This window comes from Molothrus ater, chromosome 8 (assembly GCF_012460135.2).
Source record: "Molothrus ater isolate BHLD 08-10-18 breed brown headed cowbird chromosome 8, BPBGC_Mater_1.1, whole genome shotgun sequence".
In the NCBI taxonomy this organism is placed as follows: Eukaryota; Metazoa; Chordata; class Aves; order Passeriformes; family Icteridae; genus Molothrus; species Molothrus ater.
In genome coordinates, this window is record NC_050485.2 from 13,693,736 (window position 1) to 13,711,600 (window position 17,865).

At 38.6% G+C, this 17,865-nt stretch overlaps 2 protein-coding genes across 2 annotated transcripts in view; one reads left to right on the forward strand and one right to left on the reverse strand.

The window, feature by feature from the left end:
- Window positions 1-12,533, forward strand: part of TSPAN14 (tetraspanin 14) — a 33,488-nt gene extending 20,955 nt beyond the window's left edge. Inside the window, exons 4-9 of the mRNA XM_036385367.2 lie at window positions 3,577-3,723; window positions 4,526-4,696; window positions 5,264-5,389; window positions 6,607-6,651; window positions 7,201-7,320; window positions 9,051-12,533. Coding sequence (XP_036241260.1) covers window positions 3,577-3,723; window positions 4,526-4,696; window positions 5,264-5,389; window positions 6,607-6,651; window positions 7,201-7,320; window positions 9,051-9,122 — 681 coding nt within the window. The 3' untranslated portion in view covers window positions 9,123-12,533. The remainder of the gene's footprint in view (window positions 1-3,576; window positions 3,724-4,525; window positions 4,697-5,263; window positions 5,390-6,606; window positions 6,652-7,200; window positions 7,321-9,050) is intronic.
- A 1,338-nt stretch (window positions 12,534-13,871) lies between these two features.
- Window positions 13,872-17,865, reverse strand: part of LOC118688059 (rap1 GTPase-GDP dissociation stimulator 1-like) — a 31,042-nt gene continuing 27,048 nt past the window's right edge. The window contains 4 exon segments of the mRNA XM_036385379.2: window positions 13,872-14,360; window positions 15,559-15,687; window positions 16,699-16,825; window positions 17,701-17,840. Coding sequence (XP_036241272.2) covers window positions 14,227-14,360; window positions 15,559-15,687; window positions 16,699-16,825; window positions 17,701-17,840 — 530 coding nt within the window. The 3' untranslated portion in view covers window positions 13,872-14,226.

The following is a 17,865-nucleotide window of genomic DNA, read 5'->3' on the forward strand; positions in this document are numbered from 1 at the left end:
CACATTCTCATAACTAGGTTAGTGCTGTCATTGCTATATGAAAATCTATCTTGACACGCAAATGCATTTGCCTCCTATTTTGTTGTTACAAAAGAATTTTGTTTCCAACCCTTAAAGGAGGATGTCAAACTTGCCTTGAGTTTGTTCTGTAATGTTCATTCTTCTGGTTTTTTTATACAAGCACATATGATCTGTGTGGCTGGAGACTAATATCTCCATTTGCCAAATTGGCTTTATGGTACACTGAAGTGACTAAAAGGCAAAGGCAGACTCTTTCTGTCTTTCTTTTTTGAACTTTTCCTGAGTTCTTTCTGTTCTCTGTGCTATCTTAAAAATAAATGCTGCTTCAAAGCCTTTCCTGTGCTTTTGAACTTCTGAATGGTTCCTGAAATCTGTTAGTTATTTTTGTCAGTTGTTCTGTGCTGTTTTCAGTCTTTCAGAGCAGTGCCATTCTTCAGCCAATCGTGCCTGTATTTCACAGATAAGCATCTCAGTGAACAATAGATGGCAAGTAAGAGAAAAACTTTGCAGAAACTGAGCTGCAGTGGTAAACCCAAAGATAAACTACAGGTGGTGGAAGAGTTCTAAACATCCTATCTCTTACCACAACATGGAGTACATTAGGTCCATTTCATTTCTATGATTTTGTCTTGGTTCTTTGTGCATTAGGAGTACAGATTAATTGCTCAGCAGTCTTTTTCTCTGGCTCTGAATCCTGTGCTTCTCTTTTGGCTGGTAATATATTGAAATGAGACTGCTGGTTTGTGAGAAGTGTTGAAAATACTACATGGAAAAATGTTGCCATTGTGACTTCTGTTATTTGGTTAAGATCCAATCTCTCTAACTGGTGTATCTAATTGGCCTATCCTTATGATTTTGTAACTGACTTTGATTATTCTGAACAGTCACATAAAAGTTAACTTGCATAAAATTTTAAGAGTCAATATCTGTCCAACAACAGATACTTCAAAAGTCACAAAGAGTGAATTATTGTCAAGTGTTGATAGAAACAAGGTGAATAACATTGAGCCCTCTTATCAGCAAAACAGTTTTGCTTAGAATGGTTTCAAGGAGGACACAAAGGAAGATCTGGGAAACCAAAGGCTGGCCAGCCTCACTTCATTCCAGCAAGTTCGTGGCTAATAACAAATGGAGAGGGTACAGGCAGTTTGCAAATCAAGACTGTTGCTTAGAGGGACTTCAAGGGCATGGACAAATAAGTCACTGTTCTGTGTGACTGAAAGGAAGACTTGAAGTGTGAGTTTTGTTACAGAATGTCTGACACTGAGTACAGGTATCAGGCTGCTCTCCTGTGCACCTGAGGAAGTCTGTGTTGTAAAGGGCAGCCTGTTTGTACCAGTGCAGATGGCACAGGCAGGAGTGTCTTTAGCAAAATGGGTGTGGTGGGATTAGAGTTTTCTGAATTAATTCCATTGTTTCCTTCCTTCAGATTTTTGACTTAACATCATTTCTTAAACAAAATCCCCATAACCCTCTTATTTAAAAGAGCATGTTGTAAACATTAAGTGTGAAAGTGAAGAAAGTGTTGTGGACCTCTGAGGCTGAATAATAAAGCTGGTTCCTGCCTACTTCTACTTGTAACATGCTTTGATCAGACTAAATTGTCTTCCAAAAAATGTTGCTTGAGCAAGTGAGATTGTGTGAAAACAAAAAGCTTGAGTTTGGTTGTGGGAAGGAGATGGCTGGCAATGGTTATGCATGTTTCAGCATCCTGGGCACACAGGGTTTGGTTTCACAGCATGTTGCTTCTACACGGATGCTGCATTAGCCCATCTGATCCTGACAGGTGTTTCTTGACTGTGGGGTCTGAGCCAAGGTTTGATTAGGTGGGACTCTCATAATTAACCAGGGAGACCAAGTTTTTTAGCTGTGAGGTGTAACAGTTTTTAAAAATGAAAGCGTGTGACTGGCAAAACATTATCTACAAACTAGGACCATTTTGTAATAGCTGTTTGAACTGTTAGTCACCAGCTGTTGCAAGGCAATTCTGAGTCCTTCAGTTTAATTATTTTTTTTCCTTTTCATCTCATCAGCCAGTTTTGATATAAACAACTCTGTTTTGCTGTTGCCAAATTAACAGCTCTGACAGAATCTGCTATGGAACATGCTATGAAAGAAGATGGAGTCTTGTGGAACACTGCAGTGCTGTTAATCAATGTCCTTAGCTGATGGAGTTCCTCCAAGGGCACATTTTCTTCTAATGCTGTAGATTTTATTTTGTTAAGTAAGCAATTGAATAAGAAGTGATAGAGATTTTTCCAAGGTCTTATCTTGGGATGTATATCCTTTGCACTTTATTCTAGAATGTATACCTGGTAGAAAGATGGTAACTTGCATTTTATTGAAGGAATTGGGCAGCTTATTCCAAGTGTCTCTGATATTTTGCTCTTACACTAAACATGGTTAGCTTGAGAATATACTCTATAAAGAAAAATAGTGAACATGTGTTGATTTTTGTTATTTCTTTGTTTCAAAAGTGAAAATATTTCCTTACTAAGATGTTCTATGTATTGTTAATAGTTGTATGATGAACACTCAGACTACTTCAGGGCTGCCTGGGTGTCCCTGCAAATCATTCTCATGAAGAGTTTGTTGTTCGTCCCTTCTGCGTTCTGCATCTTCCATCTTGTTCTTGCACATACCCCGAGAATCCTGCTATATTTATTTGATGGAGTTTTAATGGTAGCTGGTGTAATAACTTTTTAAAACCTAATCTAGAAAGTATAAGGAGGGTTTTCACTGTGTTAGCATTGCATTCACATAGATTTAGCAATCTAAGCGCACAGACTTCATAGCAAAGATTATTGTCAAGATAAATGGTTTTTGGATAGTTAACAAAAAAGAAACTATTGCTTCTATGTTGGGCAAATTGCAAATATAGGGAATAGGTAACTGTTTTTGGTGTAAGAATATCAGGGGTGAAAGGGGAGTGTTTAGACTATGCTGTTATATTTCTGCTAGAGTTTGGAGTAGCACTACTAAGACTCTCTGACACTAGAAGGATTGTAACCAAAAAGAGAGGACAAATATGCTTCCCGTGAAAACAAAAAAAAGGTTTCCCTCTTTCAAACGTCATCCATAAGGTGCTTTGTCCTTAGAATGTCTTTCCCTTTGTCCCACTTAAACATTAGAATTGGAAAAGTTTTCTTAATATATTTTTGAGGCCGTGATATTGGAGTGTCCTTGTGATTGATGCATTTCAAGTTGATATAAAACATTAATTCTTTTACCTTGAAACTAAATGAACATTCAGTGGTAGAATTGAGCTTTTGGCACCATCTTGTGGAATTCTGTTTGGCAAATAGGACGATGTAGCCCGAGAAACTGACTTACTAGAAGAGTTGCTAGCTATAACTTTAATACTTCCTCTGCTGGGGTGAAGAGAACTGGCATTGTCAATGACCATTTGACAACAAGACTTTTTGTTGGTGTCACTGTTGGCAAGTTCAAGGGTTTGCAACCAGTTCATTGGAAATCGTGGAAATCATCCAGAAGGAATGCTGAGTGAATGAGATGCTTACAGTGGTCACATTTTGTTCTGGCTTTTTCTTGCAGGGTGTATTGTCTGATCTGACAAAGGTGACTGGTCTTCATGGTCTGGACCCAGTGGTGCTTGTCTTAGTGGTGGGAATAGTGATGTTTACTTTGGGATTTGCTGGTTGTGTGGGAGCACTGAGAGAAAACATCTGCCTGCTGAAGTTTGTAAGTAACATCATTACATGAGGGAGTTATTATATGTGTGAAAGCTGCAAATGATGAACTGGGAGCAAACCCAGATAATTCATGATAGAATTTGGTTTGTGGCAAAATACATGGTAAACTTGCTGCCTTGATAAACCTCTGAGTAATGGCATTGAAAGCAGAGTGGTCCTAGCTTATCTATTCTCCTCTTTGTGGAACATGTTCTTCCCTGACTTTTTTAATTTGTTCTGCTCTGCAGTGATGTTATAGTAGGTATATCGGAATCTAACATTGTGTTGTTATGGAACATGCTTAGTCAGTTAGGAATCACTGAGAGAGTATAATATAGTGGAACAAAATCCCTTAAAAGCTTTCAAGTTTCTTGTACGTGTTGGCAAAACTTTGGGACTTCAGAGACTGATGTAAAATTTCTTAAATGGTTCTTTTTATACTGAGGCTTCTTCTTTGCTTCAGAGCTAAAAACAGCTAAGCTAGACAAAAAATTAAAAAAAAAAACCTATAAAATTAGAAACAATCCAAGAGGTAATCAAGACTTCTTTAGCCCTGTGTTTTACTGATTCTCATTTATTATTGTTTTCATTGCTGTGAATAATGACTGTCTGATGGTCTTTTTACTGTCAAGTTCAGGTGACAAAAAAAACCAACTCTTCCTCTTGGGGTTTCTTTACCTTGTATACTCACTGTGCTCAGTGTCTGTACTGAATCAAAATTTGAACCCAGTTCTGTATCTGTTTCTGGTGGTATAGGAATGCATACAAAATGAATTAATATTTTCTAATTTAGGACTTTCGTTTTTTTACAGTTCTGTGGAACAATTGTGTTTATATTCCTGTTGGAGCTGGCAGTAGCAGTTATGGCTTTCCTGTTCCAGGACTGGGTGAGGGACAGGGTAAAAGAATTCTTTGAGAATAACATTAAATCCTACCGAGACGACATTGACCTCCAGAACATCATTGATTCACTACAGAGAATTGTAAGTTCATATCCTGTCACTTCTTTGATGCCTTCTAGGAGAATATAGATTTTAAAGTTTTCATTTTTTAATAGAATCATAATCATTTGTAGCTAATAGTACTGTTACTGATCTGCTGGTTTCCTTCCTTCTGTATTGAAGGCAGCAGGGAGGGAAGACAGCCTGAGGTCCAGGCTTGTTCTGATGTCTGCTGTGGAAGCTCTCTCAGGCATGCATCTGCCTTTGACCTTTCTCATTTGCTCCCCTTTCCCTTGCTCCCTAAGAAAAAGCTTTCTCTTAAAAAATTTGGCAGTGGAACTTATTGTATGACAATTACATCTAAAATGATAATTTTTATGAATTGCCTTGACATGCTGACACTTGTTTCCAGGAGCAGTATTCCAGATGTATTGCTTTGATTTCAGAGAGCTTGGATTTCATATCTATTCATTGTTTTTACTCTGCTGTTGTCATTGATTCTGCACAGACTTAGGGATAGTGAAGATTTGTAAGCAAACACTGTTTGGAGGTATTTTAGAGATAATTTATCCACTGAACAAACTTCTGGAATGTATTTATCTGCTGCAGAACCATTGCTGTGGGGCCCAAGGTCCAGAAGACTGGGACTTCAACATCTACTTTGACTGCAAGAGTGAAAGCAAAAGTCGTGAGAAGTGCGGAGTTCCTTTTTCCTGTTGTATACCCGATCCTGCTGTAAGTTGTTTCCTGGCTTTGTTGTTGCCCTGAGATTGTCAGGTTATCACAGGAAGTACTTCCTGAATAAGGTGTTGAAGGGCTTTGAGGTGTCCTAAATGACTGAAAATCACTCTTGTGCAGACAAACCTTTTTTTGTGTTTCTGTTGCATTCTTTTTAGGGTCCAAATGTGGCAACCTGTTAAGTGAAAATGTGTTGTCACCAGGAATTCAAGCCATTTTGGTATGGTTTGGATCTGAAGCACTGGTGGCTGGCTATTTTTTATTCCCAGTGTGTTGTTTCCTTGGATCCCTGGCCTTTTTCAGGCGTGTAAAGAGCTGAGACCTCTAAGAGTGTGTTTACCCCAGCTGGAATTAATGTTTCACCACCCCTTTGCCAGACAGGCAGGAGTAGCTCCATTTGCTGCTTTGTCAGTAATTAGTGAAGTACTCATGTATGAAGTTTAAAGCTTCTGAGACAGTCCTTGGTTTTGGCAAGGTTTAGGTGCTTATTGGTTAACTTGTTTTACTAAACTTTGTGAAACTTTTGAGCATTGCAGCAGATGCCAAAATGTGGAGGTAGGGGCTAACTTAGAGTGCTTTATGGTATTATTGGGAATACTTACAGCTTAAAATCCATCCAGCAATCCTTGTGCTGAGAGCCATTGGTAAGTTATATTTAATATCTGGTAGGCTTCTCTGATTGTATTGGCAATCAGCCAAGGAAAGCCTTTGTCAGGGCCATATACCATGTTCAGATTCCCCAGTAATTATTTTCTAGCCTAGTTTGGAGCAGTACTGTTCAACTGCACATTTTTCTGTTGCTGCTGCTATATTTAAGGAGGCAGAAGGATGCTTAAGTCTGTTTAATGTGAGATTCTATTATTAATATTTCAATAAAACTTACTATCAGTTTTGTAAATGCAGATGTCTCACCTGTGTGATGGTAGTGCAGTTTTCATGTTAAAAAGTTGCTAGTTGAATGAAGTGATAGAAGCAGCTGAGTTTTCTGATGCAGGGTATCATCTGATATCATCATCTATAGTACACACCTTTGCTTTGTCATTAATTTTCTTCTGTTCTGCTAGGGCTTTGCTTGTCTTGCTAAAAATGCTTTTAAAAATGTTTGGCTCTGACAATTGATTTGTTTATGGATATAAAAGGTAGAAAAACTTGCTGTGAACAGAGTGAGTACAAGTAAATTGATTTGTTTATTTAAAATCTCTTTTGCTTTGCAGCAAAAAGTTGTGAATACACAATGTGGCTATGATATCAGAAAGAAGGTAAGGTGCTGTCTGTCATGTTCTGTGCCTGCATAGACAAGACTAAAACTGGTGGGATTGCTGATCGATGTGTCAGCTCAAAATTCTAGGAGCTAATAACTGTCCTACATCATACTACAGGTGTAGAACAAGGTAGACATTGTCCTTTGTTTAAAGTAACCTCCTGCTGTGGGAGGGGAGAGAAAACAAGTGGGAACAGGTGAGGGCAAAGGTGGATTTCAAAAAGGGATAGGATTTGGATTTCAAGTGTTCATTTCAATTACCAGTTGTAATAGTCTAAATCTGCTGATCTGTTGTTTGCTAATTTGACCATCTATCATCTGCTAGTCTATTATCTGCTAATTTTACTGTGTTTCTAATAAACAGGATTTTCAGGAAGATAGAAATATCAATGCCTGACATTCTCCAATTCACATGTGTATTTTTGACGTGTGGTTAAAAACTTTACTGCAAAAGTGACAAAACATTAGCCTAGCTAGATCATGTGATTGATCTTGTAGTAAACTTGAGCAGAAAAGTAATATTCTTATTCTTCCTTTTTACATTCAGAGCAAAAGTCAATGGGATGATCAGATTTTTGTCAAAGGATGTATCCATGCACTTGAAGCTTGGTTACCCCGAAATATCTACATTGTTGCAGGTGTCTTCATAGCTATCTCACTGCTCCAGGTTAGTTGTTATTGCTATGATTCTTTGAAAAATTGCCATGTTTGTAGGCAAAGACCTGCTGAAGGTAAAAGTAATTATGGACAGGTATAATAAATATTTTGAATGTGGCATTTTTTAGGTTTGATAAGAGGATGGCAGGAACACCTCTTATGGTAGAGGGGAGTTAGTGTGAAAACACCTGTTGCACAAAGCAGTGAAGGTTATAATAAAAATACAGTGCAGTAATAATAGTGTGTGATAATTGGGATATATATTGTAATATTAATATGGTCATATGTAATATACAATTATTATATAAAATATTCCCTGTGTTTCAACGTCATTAAGGAGGGGGGATCTGCTGTCTGCTGCAGTAGATCTGAGCTCCAGCTTTCTATCACAAATCTGAACTAAGATACAGCCTTGTCCTTCATGCTGAGGCTACCTCAGCTGGCTGTAGGTAACCTGCAGTGGCTGACCTAAAGTGGCTGTAGCATGCTGCTCAAAAAGGTTGGGAATGTAAGAGCAGGGAAATAGGTGAACAGGTAGCAAATGTGATGTTAGGAGAACCAGATGGAAGATGTGACTTCTGTTACCTCATCAGTGCTTGGTACATCAGAGAGGGAGCTGAAACTCTCACTAAAGCATCTTACATTACTGCTTTCAAGGTGGATGCTGCTTTCATTGTGGCAGTTGTTTGCACTGCATTCTGTGCTATGAAATTCCTTCACTTCAATTGGAAACAATAAACTTTAAATTCTGCTACAGAAAGTAATTTTCTGTGTAATTGACAATAGTTAGTATGGAGTGCTAGCAAAAGTCCTTCCTCCAGCCCTGGTAATACTGCCCTCTGTAGCTTAGAGTCTGATATGTTTTTCTCACCATCTGGTGATAATGCTTCCATAGGATTGAGAAATGCTGTGCTAAAAACAGCTCCTCTTGCTAGGAAGATGGTCAAGACACAAAGTTTAATCGTTTGGCAGTGTGTTGATTGACAATAACTTGACAATGCTGTTCTCTATTCATGTCCCAAGACTCTGTGAAACCACTCTCAGTTATTTGTGCTTTCCAATTGGGTCTTTCTTGTGCATTAAGCTATTTTCTTGTGGGACTGAGAATTAGACATAACCTGACATTTAAATGAAATCTTCTGGCTTTCCAAAACTTCACCCCAGTTTTATATTATTGCTAAGAATGCATTAGGGAGTTTGCTGAGTTACAAGTTTATCCTCAGTTTGTAAAGGAAGATTTCCCTGAGAACTGACATGAATGTTAAAACTTCAAATTTCAAATGTCTCTGAATAATCTGGGACTACTGTGTTGTCTGTGACAAGAATTTCATTTTAGTACTGGTAATTGTACATTCTGTCTGTATTTAAAAAAATTGATCTGAAAACTGACTGGGTTGTTATTCAAAGTTGTGGAACGAATGCCAATGTCTGCTTTGTAGCTTTAGCAGTAGGTAAGCATGGGTGTTCATGACACTCAGGCTTGGTGAAGTGGGTTTGTTCTAGCTCTAAGGCACCTGAAAGCTTATTATTTTGAAGGCTGCTGAAGTTTTACATGAAAGCATCTTTCTCATGAGTTTTATTACCTGCAGGATTCTGTTGCCTTTATTACCTTTTAGTAATAGCTATGTTTTGATGGATGATCTTGGCTATGAAATATCTGAACCTGCCAACAAACATCTTGCAGACTGGTGCATTACAAGTGTTTTATCTCACAAAATGGTGTATTTTTTATCTTTTTAGATTTTTGGGATTTTCCTAGCCAGGACATTGATTTCTGATATTGAAGCTGTAAAGGCAAGTAATGCCTTCTGAATATGAAAGCAGACCCATGTTGCAAGACAGTGTATGTTAAGATGATTGATTGGACACCGAGGCAGAAGAAATGCACAGACCATGAAATACTCCTGTTGTTAAAAGCCTTATGTGGATTTTTTTTTCCCCTGCTCATGGTTTTTGTTAAAAGCTGTTACAAAAAACAATCACCAAACACATGCTGTCTACCTTTTTTCTGGCAAGACAACTCAGCGCAGCAGCGTTGATCTTTGAGGAAGAAATGGAATTTCCCAGGACACTGGCAGAGCAGATTTTAAAGACTGTAGCAGGGAGCCATGAAACTGCTGTAAACCCTTTCCTTGAAGGATTGCTATGAAGATTGTTCTGTCTTCACTCCTGTCTTCTGTCTTAAAATGTAATCTTGTCAAATGTCACGTGCTGATTTCTTCAGAACCTTGCAATCATGCTAATCTCTCCAGGAGACTTATCCAGCCGTTTTTGGCAGCATATCCAGCAATCATAACTGGAAATTGGGAAAAAAAACCCACAAAATGTCCACATCTTTAGTTGACTTTAGGTTGTTCGAATCCCATGCTATTTTGAATAATTCAAGCCTGCTCCCAGGATGGGAAAAATCTGACTATCTATAGCATTAAGTCTTACAAATCTCCATTTCAGGCAAGAGGGTGTAAAGCCCTGATGCTGTTTCCTGTCTGAGAAAAATGTAAATATTCTTTATTTATAGAAGAAAAACCTCTTTAAAAATGCTTATCCTTTCAATGATCAGTAATAGCTTTAAAAAGGGCTGTCTGCATACACTTCAGAATGCAGCTTGTTTCAGTAGGTAGCAAGCATGCTGTGCTAGCTGTTGATGGCTTTTGTTATTCCTCTAGTTTCTGTCACAACTGCTATGTTGATCTTCAGAAGTTTTAACTGCCACTACCAGGACTGATGAAAGACTTGCAAATTCAGTGTTAATGTCATTTTCTACATGAAGCTGAACTAGTCCTTCTTATGTCAGGGTTTTCATTTTAATCAAGAGAAAATGAAACTCTTCTTCCAGTCCTCCCGTTGTGGGGATCAGTAGATGGATCTGTAGGTCAGTAGGGGTTCCAGTCTCTTCTGTAAGACTTTGGTGTTGTCTCCTTAGCTGTAAGGTGGAAGTCTGTGGCTGAAGTGTTTTTGGAAGTAGCTGTAGCTGTCAGTCTTACTGTGGGCCATATAACTAACATCATTTACTGCTTCCAGTGACACCAGGGTTTTCAGGGAGAGCAGGTTCACTTACAGTGCCTAACACAGTGTAAATTTTAGAAAAGTATCTATTTTTATAATGATATTTTACTATATGTAGTGTGCCTGAAGATTTAATACTTGTCTTTCTAAAGTATATGGCTTTCTTTGGAAGCCAAGCTTTTAAATATATTATGTTCTTTTTTTCTATTATGCATATATTAACAATCATTTCACTGGCAAAAGTTGATCAACAGTAAGAATCTTTGTGTCTGGTGGATTGTCCAGACACCCTTCTTGCTTGTAATCTGTGAAGCACTTCAGACAGTGCTCGTGTGTACTTCAGCTTTCATAGTTCTTTTTCTGGCCAGTGATTGAGACACAACAGGAAAAGGAAGCTTGTCTAAGGATGGCTGATTTCCTTACAGTAGCAGAGAATAGTCTGCTATTAACTCATCTAAAAACCTGCAAGTTAAATGGCTGGAAGTACACTGTGACTTTTTAAATTGGGTATACAACAAGAAAACAATAGCAGTAGATCACTGAGGGGAGAGCAAGAGGCATTTCTTCTGTAAAGCCATGAATTTGAGGTCTGTGTTACCTTTTTGCTGAATCTGATCCATGAGAAGCAGCCAGAAATGTGTGATTGTAATACAGCTTGGTAAGCAGCAGAGTAGTGGCCAGCAAACTTTGCTTTAAATTCTGGTGCTTGAAACCTTGTAACACCTCATCAGCCGATTTACTTGGTTATGTGTGAAATCTGATGTATGTAAAATCAGAGAAGGCAGATTCCTGTTTGAAAGTTTTTAGTCATAAAACATTGCATTGAAAACACCAGCTAGAGACTACATTTCCCTTTGCCAGTTTTTGACACAGGCAGCTCCTAGTGCTAGGAAGGAATTCCAGCGATTTGGTGAAAATCATTCTGGTGTCAAAGATGGCTGTGGAGCTCATGCACTGAAATTAGCTGCTGACAAGAGCCAGCATTACAGATTACAATTCCAGGGTCTGCAAATCTTGCCAAGTTACCTGAAGACTAATTAATACTTCATTTTTTTGAAGCACTGTTTGTATGCAAACCAGAATTTAACTGAAGTATTGTATTTCCACAGTTAATTCTTAATGGCTTTGGCCATATTAACACCAGCCTTTGTATCAGTGTTTCAGTTATTTGGAACTGAATTTGAGGGAAGTTCAACTTATTTGAGGACCTTTAAATTCATGGAGGGATTTGTCTTTTTTGCCATTGTGGATAAACTTCTCTATGCTTATTCAGTGTAATTTTTTAAATCCTTGGGCTCTAGGTTGTTTTGCCCCTGTATGTTCTGAAGTACACCCATACTTGGCTGGTGTAATTTCAGACTTGTAAGGGGAACACTTTCTACTTAGTTTTATTTAGCACCTTCTCTGTGGACCTGCAGTGACTTCATGGCTAAAGATTTAGGTTATGGTCTAAAATAAGTCTTGTCAGCAAAAGCAGCTGGGTGTGAGCCTGCCTCTGAAGCCTCAAAGGAAAATTAACTCAGTGATCTCGCTGAGAGGTCTGATACATTGTTGATGTTGAGATTTCAGCGGTTGCCTTTGGAACAAGTTCACCAACACTACAGTGGAACCAAGGTTTTTCATGAAGATGTCAAAAGAGGTCAGACTTGAAGACCTCGACTGAGAGAAGCAAACTTCAATGTGATATCTTTTATTTCTCAGAAATGAGCACAAAGTATTTCCGTTAAGCAATGTATGTATGTGTCAGTGTGTTTGACAGTGCAGCTGCCTCCGGTGTTATTGATATAACTGCATTTGGACACAGTTTGCCTGTACATGAAGAGGAGGATGAATATAAGCACTGAAAAAAGTGCAGTGACCAAAGGACCTTGGGTTGCCTTGTGAAAACCTGAATGTTTCTTCCCAAGAGATCTTTAGCTTTGGTGAGCTCATGCAGTGCCATGTGGACAGACTTGTGCTCCCAGTCCATGGAGCTTGATGTGGCCATTGATTTAGGTGTAGAACTGCCTTCCTTGGGTTTTGTATCCCCATCCCATCCTTCCCTCTTTCTTCCCCTTACTGCCTGTGCATTGTCATGCAGCTTGAACATTGTTCAGCCACTGGGAGGGGAGCTCCTGTCTCCTCTTCTGAGATGGCTTTTCTGAATGACTTTCAATATATTTTTTTTCTCAAGCCTTAAATTTGATTAAATAAAATTCAATATTTTCTACTCCTGGAGTTTGATTCCTGAGATTTGTTGCTTACAGTCAGTAATATTTCACTCTTGAAGGTTTAGACTGGCTACTGAGACTGCAGTTTGTGGATAACCCAGAAATGGTGAAGGTCCAGGAGTGCTTGGTTTTGTATTTTGCTGAAAATATTTCTTTATATTTTTTATTTTCAGTTTGAGTTATTGTATAATAGATGAGACTGATGCTTTTCTCTGTATTTTTAATGGAAAGCCATGAACAAGTGAAGAGCTGCAGGATGGTGTATTCAATCTTTGGAAATTGAAAAAAGTTAAAAGTGCTGTTTTTCTTTTCTCCTATTATGTGGTCAAAACTTGCTTGTGTGTCACTCAACAAGTGTCACTTCTCTTGGGTGGTTTTATGAAATGCCCTTTCTCAAGGCCACTCCTGAGAGTGATATTTAGTGATGAGTGTCATGGGCTAAGTAGTGCCACTGGGTTTTGCAAGTGGGAAAGCTTTTGTGGGAACTAAGTTGTCGTGTTTGTTTGCAGACATAAGCCAGTTGTTCTCAAATTGAGAACATGAAACCTTGTTGACTTCTAAATACAGTCTGCTTTATAATAGGTTTCTGAAGATCAGTGTTGTTTATTTTTTTTTCCCAATAGATTTTCTGCTGGCTAAAGAAAAAAGTAATTGCTCCCAAGCTTTTCAGTCTCTACCACTTCATTGTTTTAAATTTGATCTTCTAGGTCTGGACAGCATGACTCTGCAATCTACCTTCAACTGCTTCAAAAATTTCCCATAAGAACAAGTTGTGGAATAAATCTGTTACCTTCTCATCTAGTGATCTTTTTAAATACAAAAGGCTTCCACAGAAATGTTTACTTTTTTTTTCCATTATCTAAAGTTAAACCCAGGTTCTCTTATGGGTGGTAGTGGAATGCTGGCTGCCTCCACATCCTCACCCCTGCCCCTTGTAATTTCTGACTGGCTTTATTTCTGTGTCTTGTCCAAGTACTGTGTGTTCACTGACTGTGGTTTCTTGTAAACTTTGCTTCTGCAGAGTCTCATTCCAGTAGGTGCAACTCTAAAGTCAGGACAAGACTGTAGCCTCAAGTATTTAGAATATAACTTGTGACAGGAGCAGGTACAGTTTCAGAGATGGGCTTTAAAATTGGAGATTGAAGGGAGAGTTAACTTAAAGATGGTTTTGGTTTTGACACGTTCACCTAACAGTTGGGCTCACAGAGTTATTCACAATGTGCAGATGTTGAATTGGTGCCAGTTATCCCTTTGCATTGTTTAAGCTACAGCTTTAATCTAACTCATGTTTCAGGTTGCATGATAAAAGCTTAAGGCTTTTATATAATTATTTTATAGTCCCATTGATACAAGAAAAATTGCAAGTGTATATCCTAATCTCACAAAACCAAGCCGCTGAAAAATGTATAACAAGTGGTAATTGCCTGATGTTTCTCCTGTGATGTTTCTTAACCCCATTTGCTTGACAGGACTTTTTCCTGCTGCTGTGTGTTAGTGGCTCAGTGAGGAGCAGCAGTGGTGCAAGTATCAGGCCAAAGAGATGTGCTAATGAGGAGGTTTTTATACACAGCTTTCAAAGCAGGAGCTGCACTGGGCTTCAGCAGTGCTGGTTGTGCAGTAGCATGACAAAGACAAGTGTTGCAAAGCTGGTGGTGTGTGCCTCAGCAGCAGAGCTGCCTTGCCATGTGGGAGAAGGGAGGTTAGTGGGGTGTCTCTCCTCTCAAAACCTGTAATGTTGTGATGGCTCCCTTGACCACATCTGGATTGCTGTGACTGCAGAGTTGCTCAAGGGTGTCTTTGATCTTGTCCTCTTCTATTTCTTGTCTCAGATCACCTGAATGGGAAATGAAATGATGACTTTTGGTTATCTGCCATGGCCTAGTGGCTCCCAACAATTGTTGTAAGATAAAAGTTTGGAGTACTTGCTGTTCGTAATAAGCTGCTTCAATTAAAATATTTGTTTCAATAGATACCCTTTCAGCAATTGGAAGATTAAGGTTTTTTCCTCTTACTTGACTTCTAAGAACTAATTTACAGAAAATAAAAGGAGATTTTGAAATTCTAATACAGGACAATTTCTGGCACTTTTTTGCCTGTCTGCTTTTTGCTACCATTCCATGTTAGTTAGACTCAGCTCTTAGCCTTACAGTTAGTCTATAAAATGCTAAGTATATACATCTCTAGGAAAAAGTCTTATAGATTGTATCTGTTATGTCAATACTTCATAGTAGCACTGGAAGCTACAAGTTCTTTATCCCTATTCCAGTATCTGTGTGGCTACAGGGATAAAATAGAGAATACTGCAAAATGCAGCTTGTCTGTCAATACAGGATTTAAAAGGCAGCTCACCTTGTGATCCATCCTTGCCCAACTACAGTTGTTATTTTCAATTTATGTAATTTTTTTTTGTTAAGATGTGAGAAACTGCCACAAGATTTTTGGACTCCTGTTTTCAAGGTGATTGTTTTCATTTAGTAGAACATATCTGGGGTAGTCCCATCCTGCTGGAAGCATTTGAAGTCTTCCCTGACCATGGAGTGAAACTGAACTGGTGCCTTTCACATGCTTTACTCAGTCACTGTGTGAAGGCAGCGTTGCTAAAATGGCAGCTTTATCTCAGCTTCTGCTTTGCTCACAGTGCAGGCAGAACAAATGTCTGCCCGCCTATGAGCATGGTACAGACTTTTTCTTGGGACACAAAAATGCTCTGGGACTGCCAGGCATTTGTGCATGGTGAAGTTGGACAAAGATGCTTTTACTCCAGGACTCTAGTTTTGCTATTTTGAGACTTGGTAATGCCACTGACTCACTGGAATGAAGCCTTCCTCTCTTTATTTTATTCAACTAAAGGTTAATCAGCTTTTCACAGAGAAGGAAACTACTTGACTCTGATTTTTGGTGATCAATACAGAATGAACCTCTAATATCCTTTACTCATTCACTAGAGCATTGCAGGAAGCATATTTTGGTAACAAAAACCACTTTTCACAAACATTTATCCTTCTGTCACAGACAATTTAAAATGAGGTTACCTGAATTAAGAAGTCTGCACAAAAGGCCCATTGAATTGTATTTCACCTCAGGACTTGTGTTATCATCTCGTAGAAGTTTGTGTAAGCTCTGAACTAGCTGTGATTCTTTAAAAGGTTCTTCAAGAGTTTCTGAAAAATAAGCAAAGAAATGGTAACCCTGAGCTGTTATCTGAAAAGAAACTATAAAGTGAATATGTTTCCTTTTTTAAAGAAAATTCTGCACTGGCTTCATTTCAAACTGGCTATACAGGGATGTCTTGAGCATCTCTCTTCTGCACTGAAGAATTTCTGTGCTCTTTTCTGTACAGAGTTTCTTTACTGGCCTTATTCTTGAAGACAGGACCAGTCTACTATTGACTGTATATAATTAACCTTGTAGTAAATTAAAACCTGCAATGTTCAGTGCTAGAAAGGTTGCCTAAATGAGTTGGAGAGTTTTAATGGTAGACAAGCAGTAAAATGGGCTCTTCAGTCTTATGTGTTGGTAAAGAAAATTACAAATTTCAAGTGTATTTTTCTTTTCAGTTTACCTTTTGAGGTACATAGGTTTCTGTGGTGTGTCTTTATTGTAATAAATTCAGACCTATTTTCAAGTTATACAGGAAAAGTCTGAAAACATTTGTACCTAACTCTGAAAATTAGCTCAGGAAAAGTAGTTTGAATCTTGACCGTTTTCTCACTTGTTTTATTTGCAGCTTCTACAATGCCTTTTTATTTATGCTTCTGCTTTATTCTTTCCTCATGTTTGTTTGAAGATTATTTCTGCTACTTAGTCTTCATTGTCCGTTTGGGTGTATTATTTGTCCTTCATTTAGCTTTTGTCATATTTTTTTATCTCCATCACCTTCACTTCCCCCTTTTTTTTGTAGGTTTCTACCATTGTATTGTGCTACTCAAATAGTGCTTGTCCACACAGCTTGATAATTTGACTGTATCCTAAATTAAAAAAATCCTTCAGACCATTCCCAAAGCCTATTGATTTTATCATCTGAATGATGACAACCTTTATTTCATTTTGAAGAGCTAAATCTAGACAAGAAACATGCTTTTTTTGTACATGTTACCTAGAATTAACAGCATGACAGTATTTCTTAATAATTGAGGATCTTACACAGATAAACACTTTTAGGAGGAAAATACCTAAATCGATGGCAGATGCTATTGCCAAGGCATTCAGAGCCTCATTCTGCATGGCAGCTTGTTCACTTGTTGTCATGGAAACCAGATGCTTCACTCCTTGTGCTGCCTGGATGGCTTTGACCACTTCCTGTGAAAGCAAAGGTAAAACAGATGGAAATCTAATATAGGAATGCAATAGAATGAAGAGGGAAATGAGATTGCACCCTTCAGCTTCTGAATAGAGTGAAATTTTGTTTGCTGCAGTGCAAACTGACAATATTCAAAGACTAGGGATAACATTGCTTTTGGCATTGATTATACATGTCTGCTTGGGGCTGGTCTAACATACCTGGAATATCAATACTTAGAATTAACTATAGATGCAAATCTGTAAGACAAATATATATTTTGTCTTGTTTCAATTTGTCCTTATTCCACTCTTCATTTCAAGCCATCAAACTAGCAAGGATTAGTTTTGCTTTATCAAAGCCTGTGCAGAGTATCTACTTTTTTAGTCACTACCTCATAGTAAAGCATGGCTGGGATGCTTGTGTGTAATAGCACAATTTACAAAAACCAGAAGCCTGTTTGAAAATGCCAGCATGTAGAGATCATGCCAGATTTGTCCATCATGGATAAGTGGGCTCTTTGGAGTTTCCAGAGGACTGACATTTAGGACAGCTCTGGATTATTACTTTTACCATTTTAATTTGAAACATATTTATTGCCATAGAAAAGCTTTACCTGCTCATTACCATTTGTCAAGCCTTACTAGAGCAGGGTCAGTGTTGGCAAGTGACAGTAAGGGACCATGGTGCTGGTTTCTGTGAGGTGTCTGTGCTTATGGAGTGCACAGGTCTCCCCCTTAGTGGTATTGAGGCAGACCAGAGAGGTTCTCACTGTGAACCTTCCTGGTTTTCATTATAGAGCTGCATGTGCTGTTTAATCCCTAGCTCTGTCTACAAGCTTTAAAAGTACTTGAGAAGGATGGAGTAGAAAGGTGTCAGAGCAGGGTTCTGGTACCTGGGATCTGTTGTGGTGCAGGATGGATGCCAGCAGCCGGTTGGCCTCTCCGCAGATGCCGCTGTGGTTGCTCCCACTGCACCACTGCACCAGCCTGTCGAGCAGCAGCGGGTCCTGGCCCAGGAGTTCAGCTGCATCAGCTGAAGAGAAGAGCATCACCAAGAG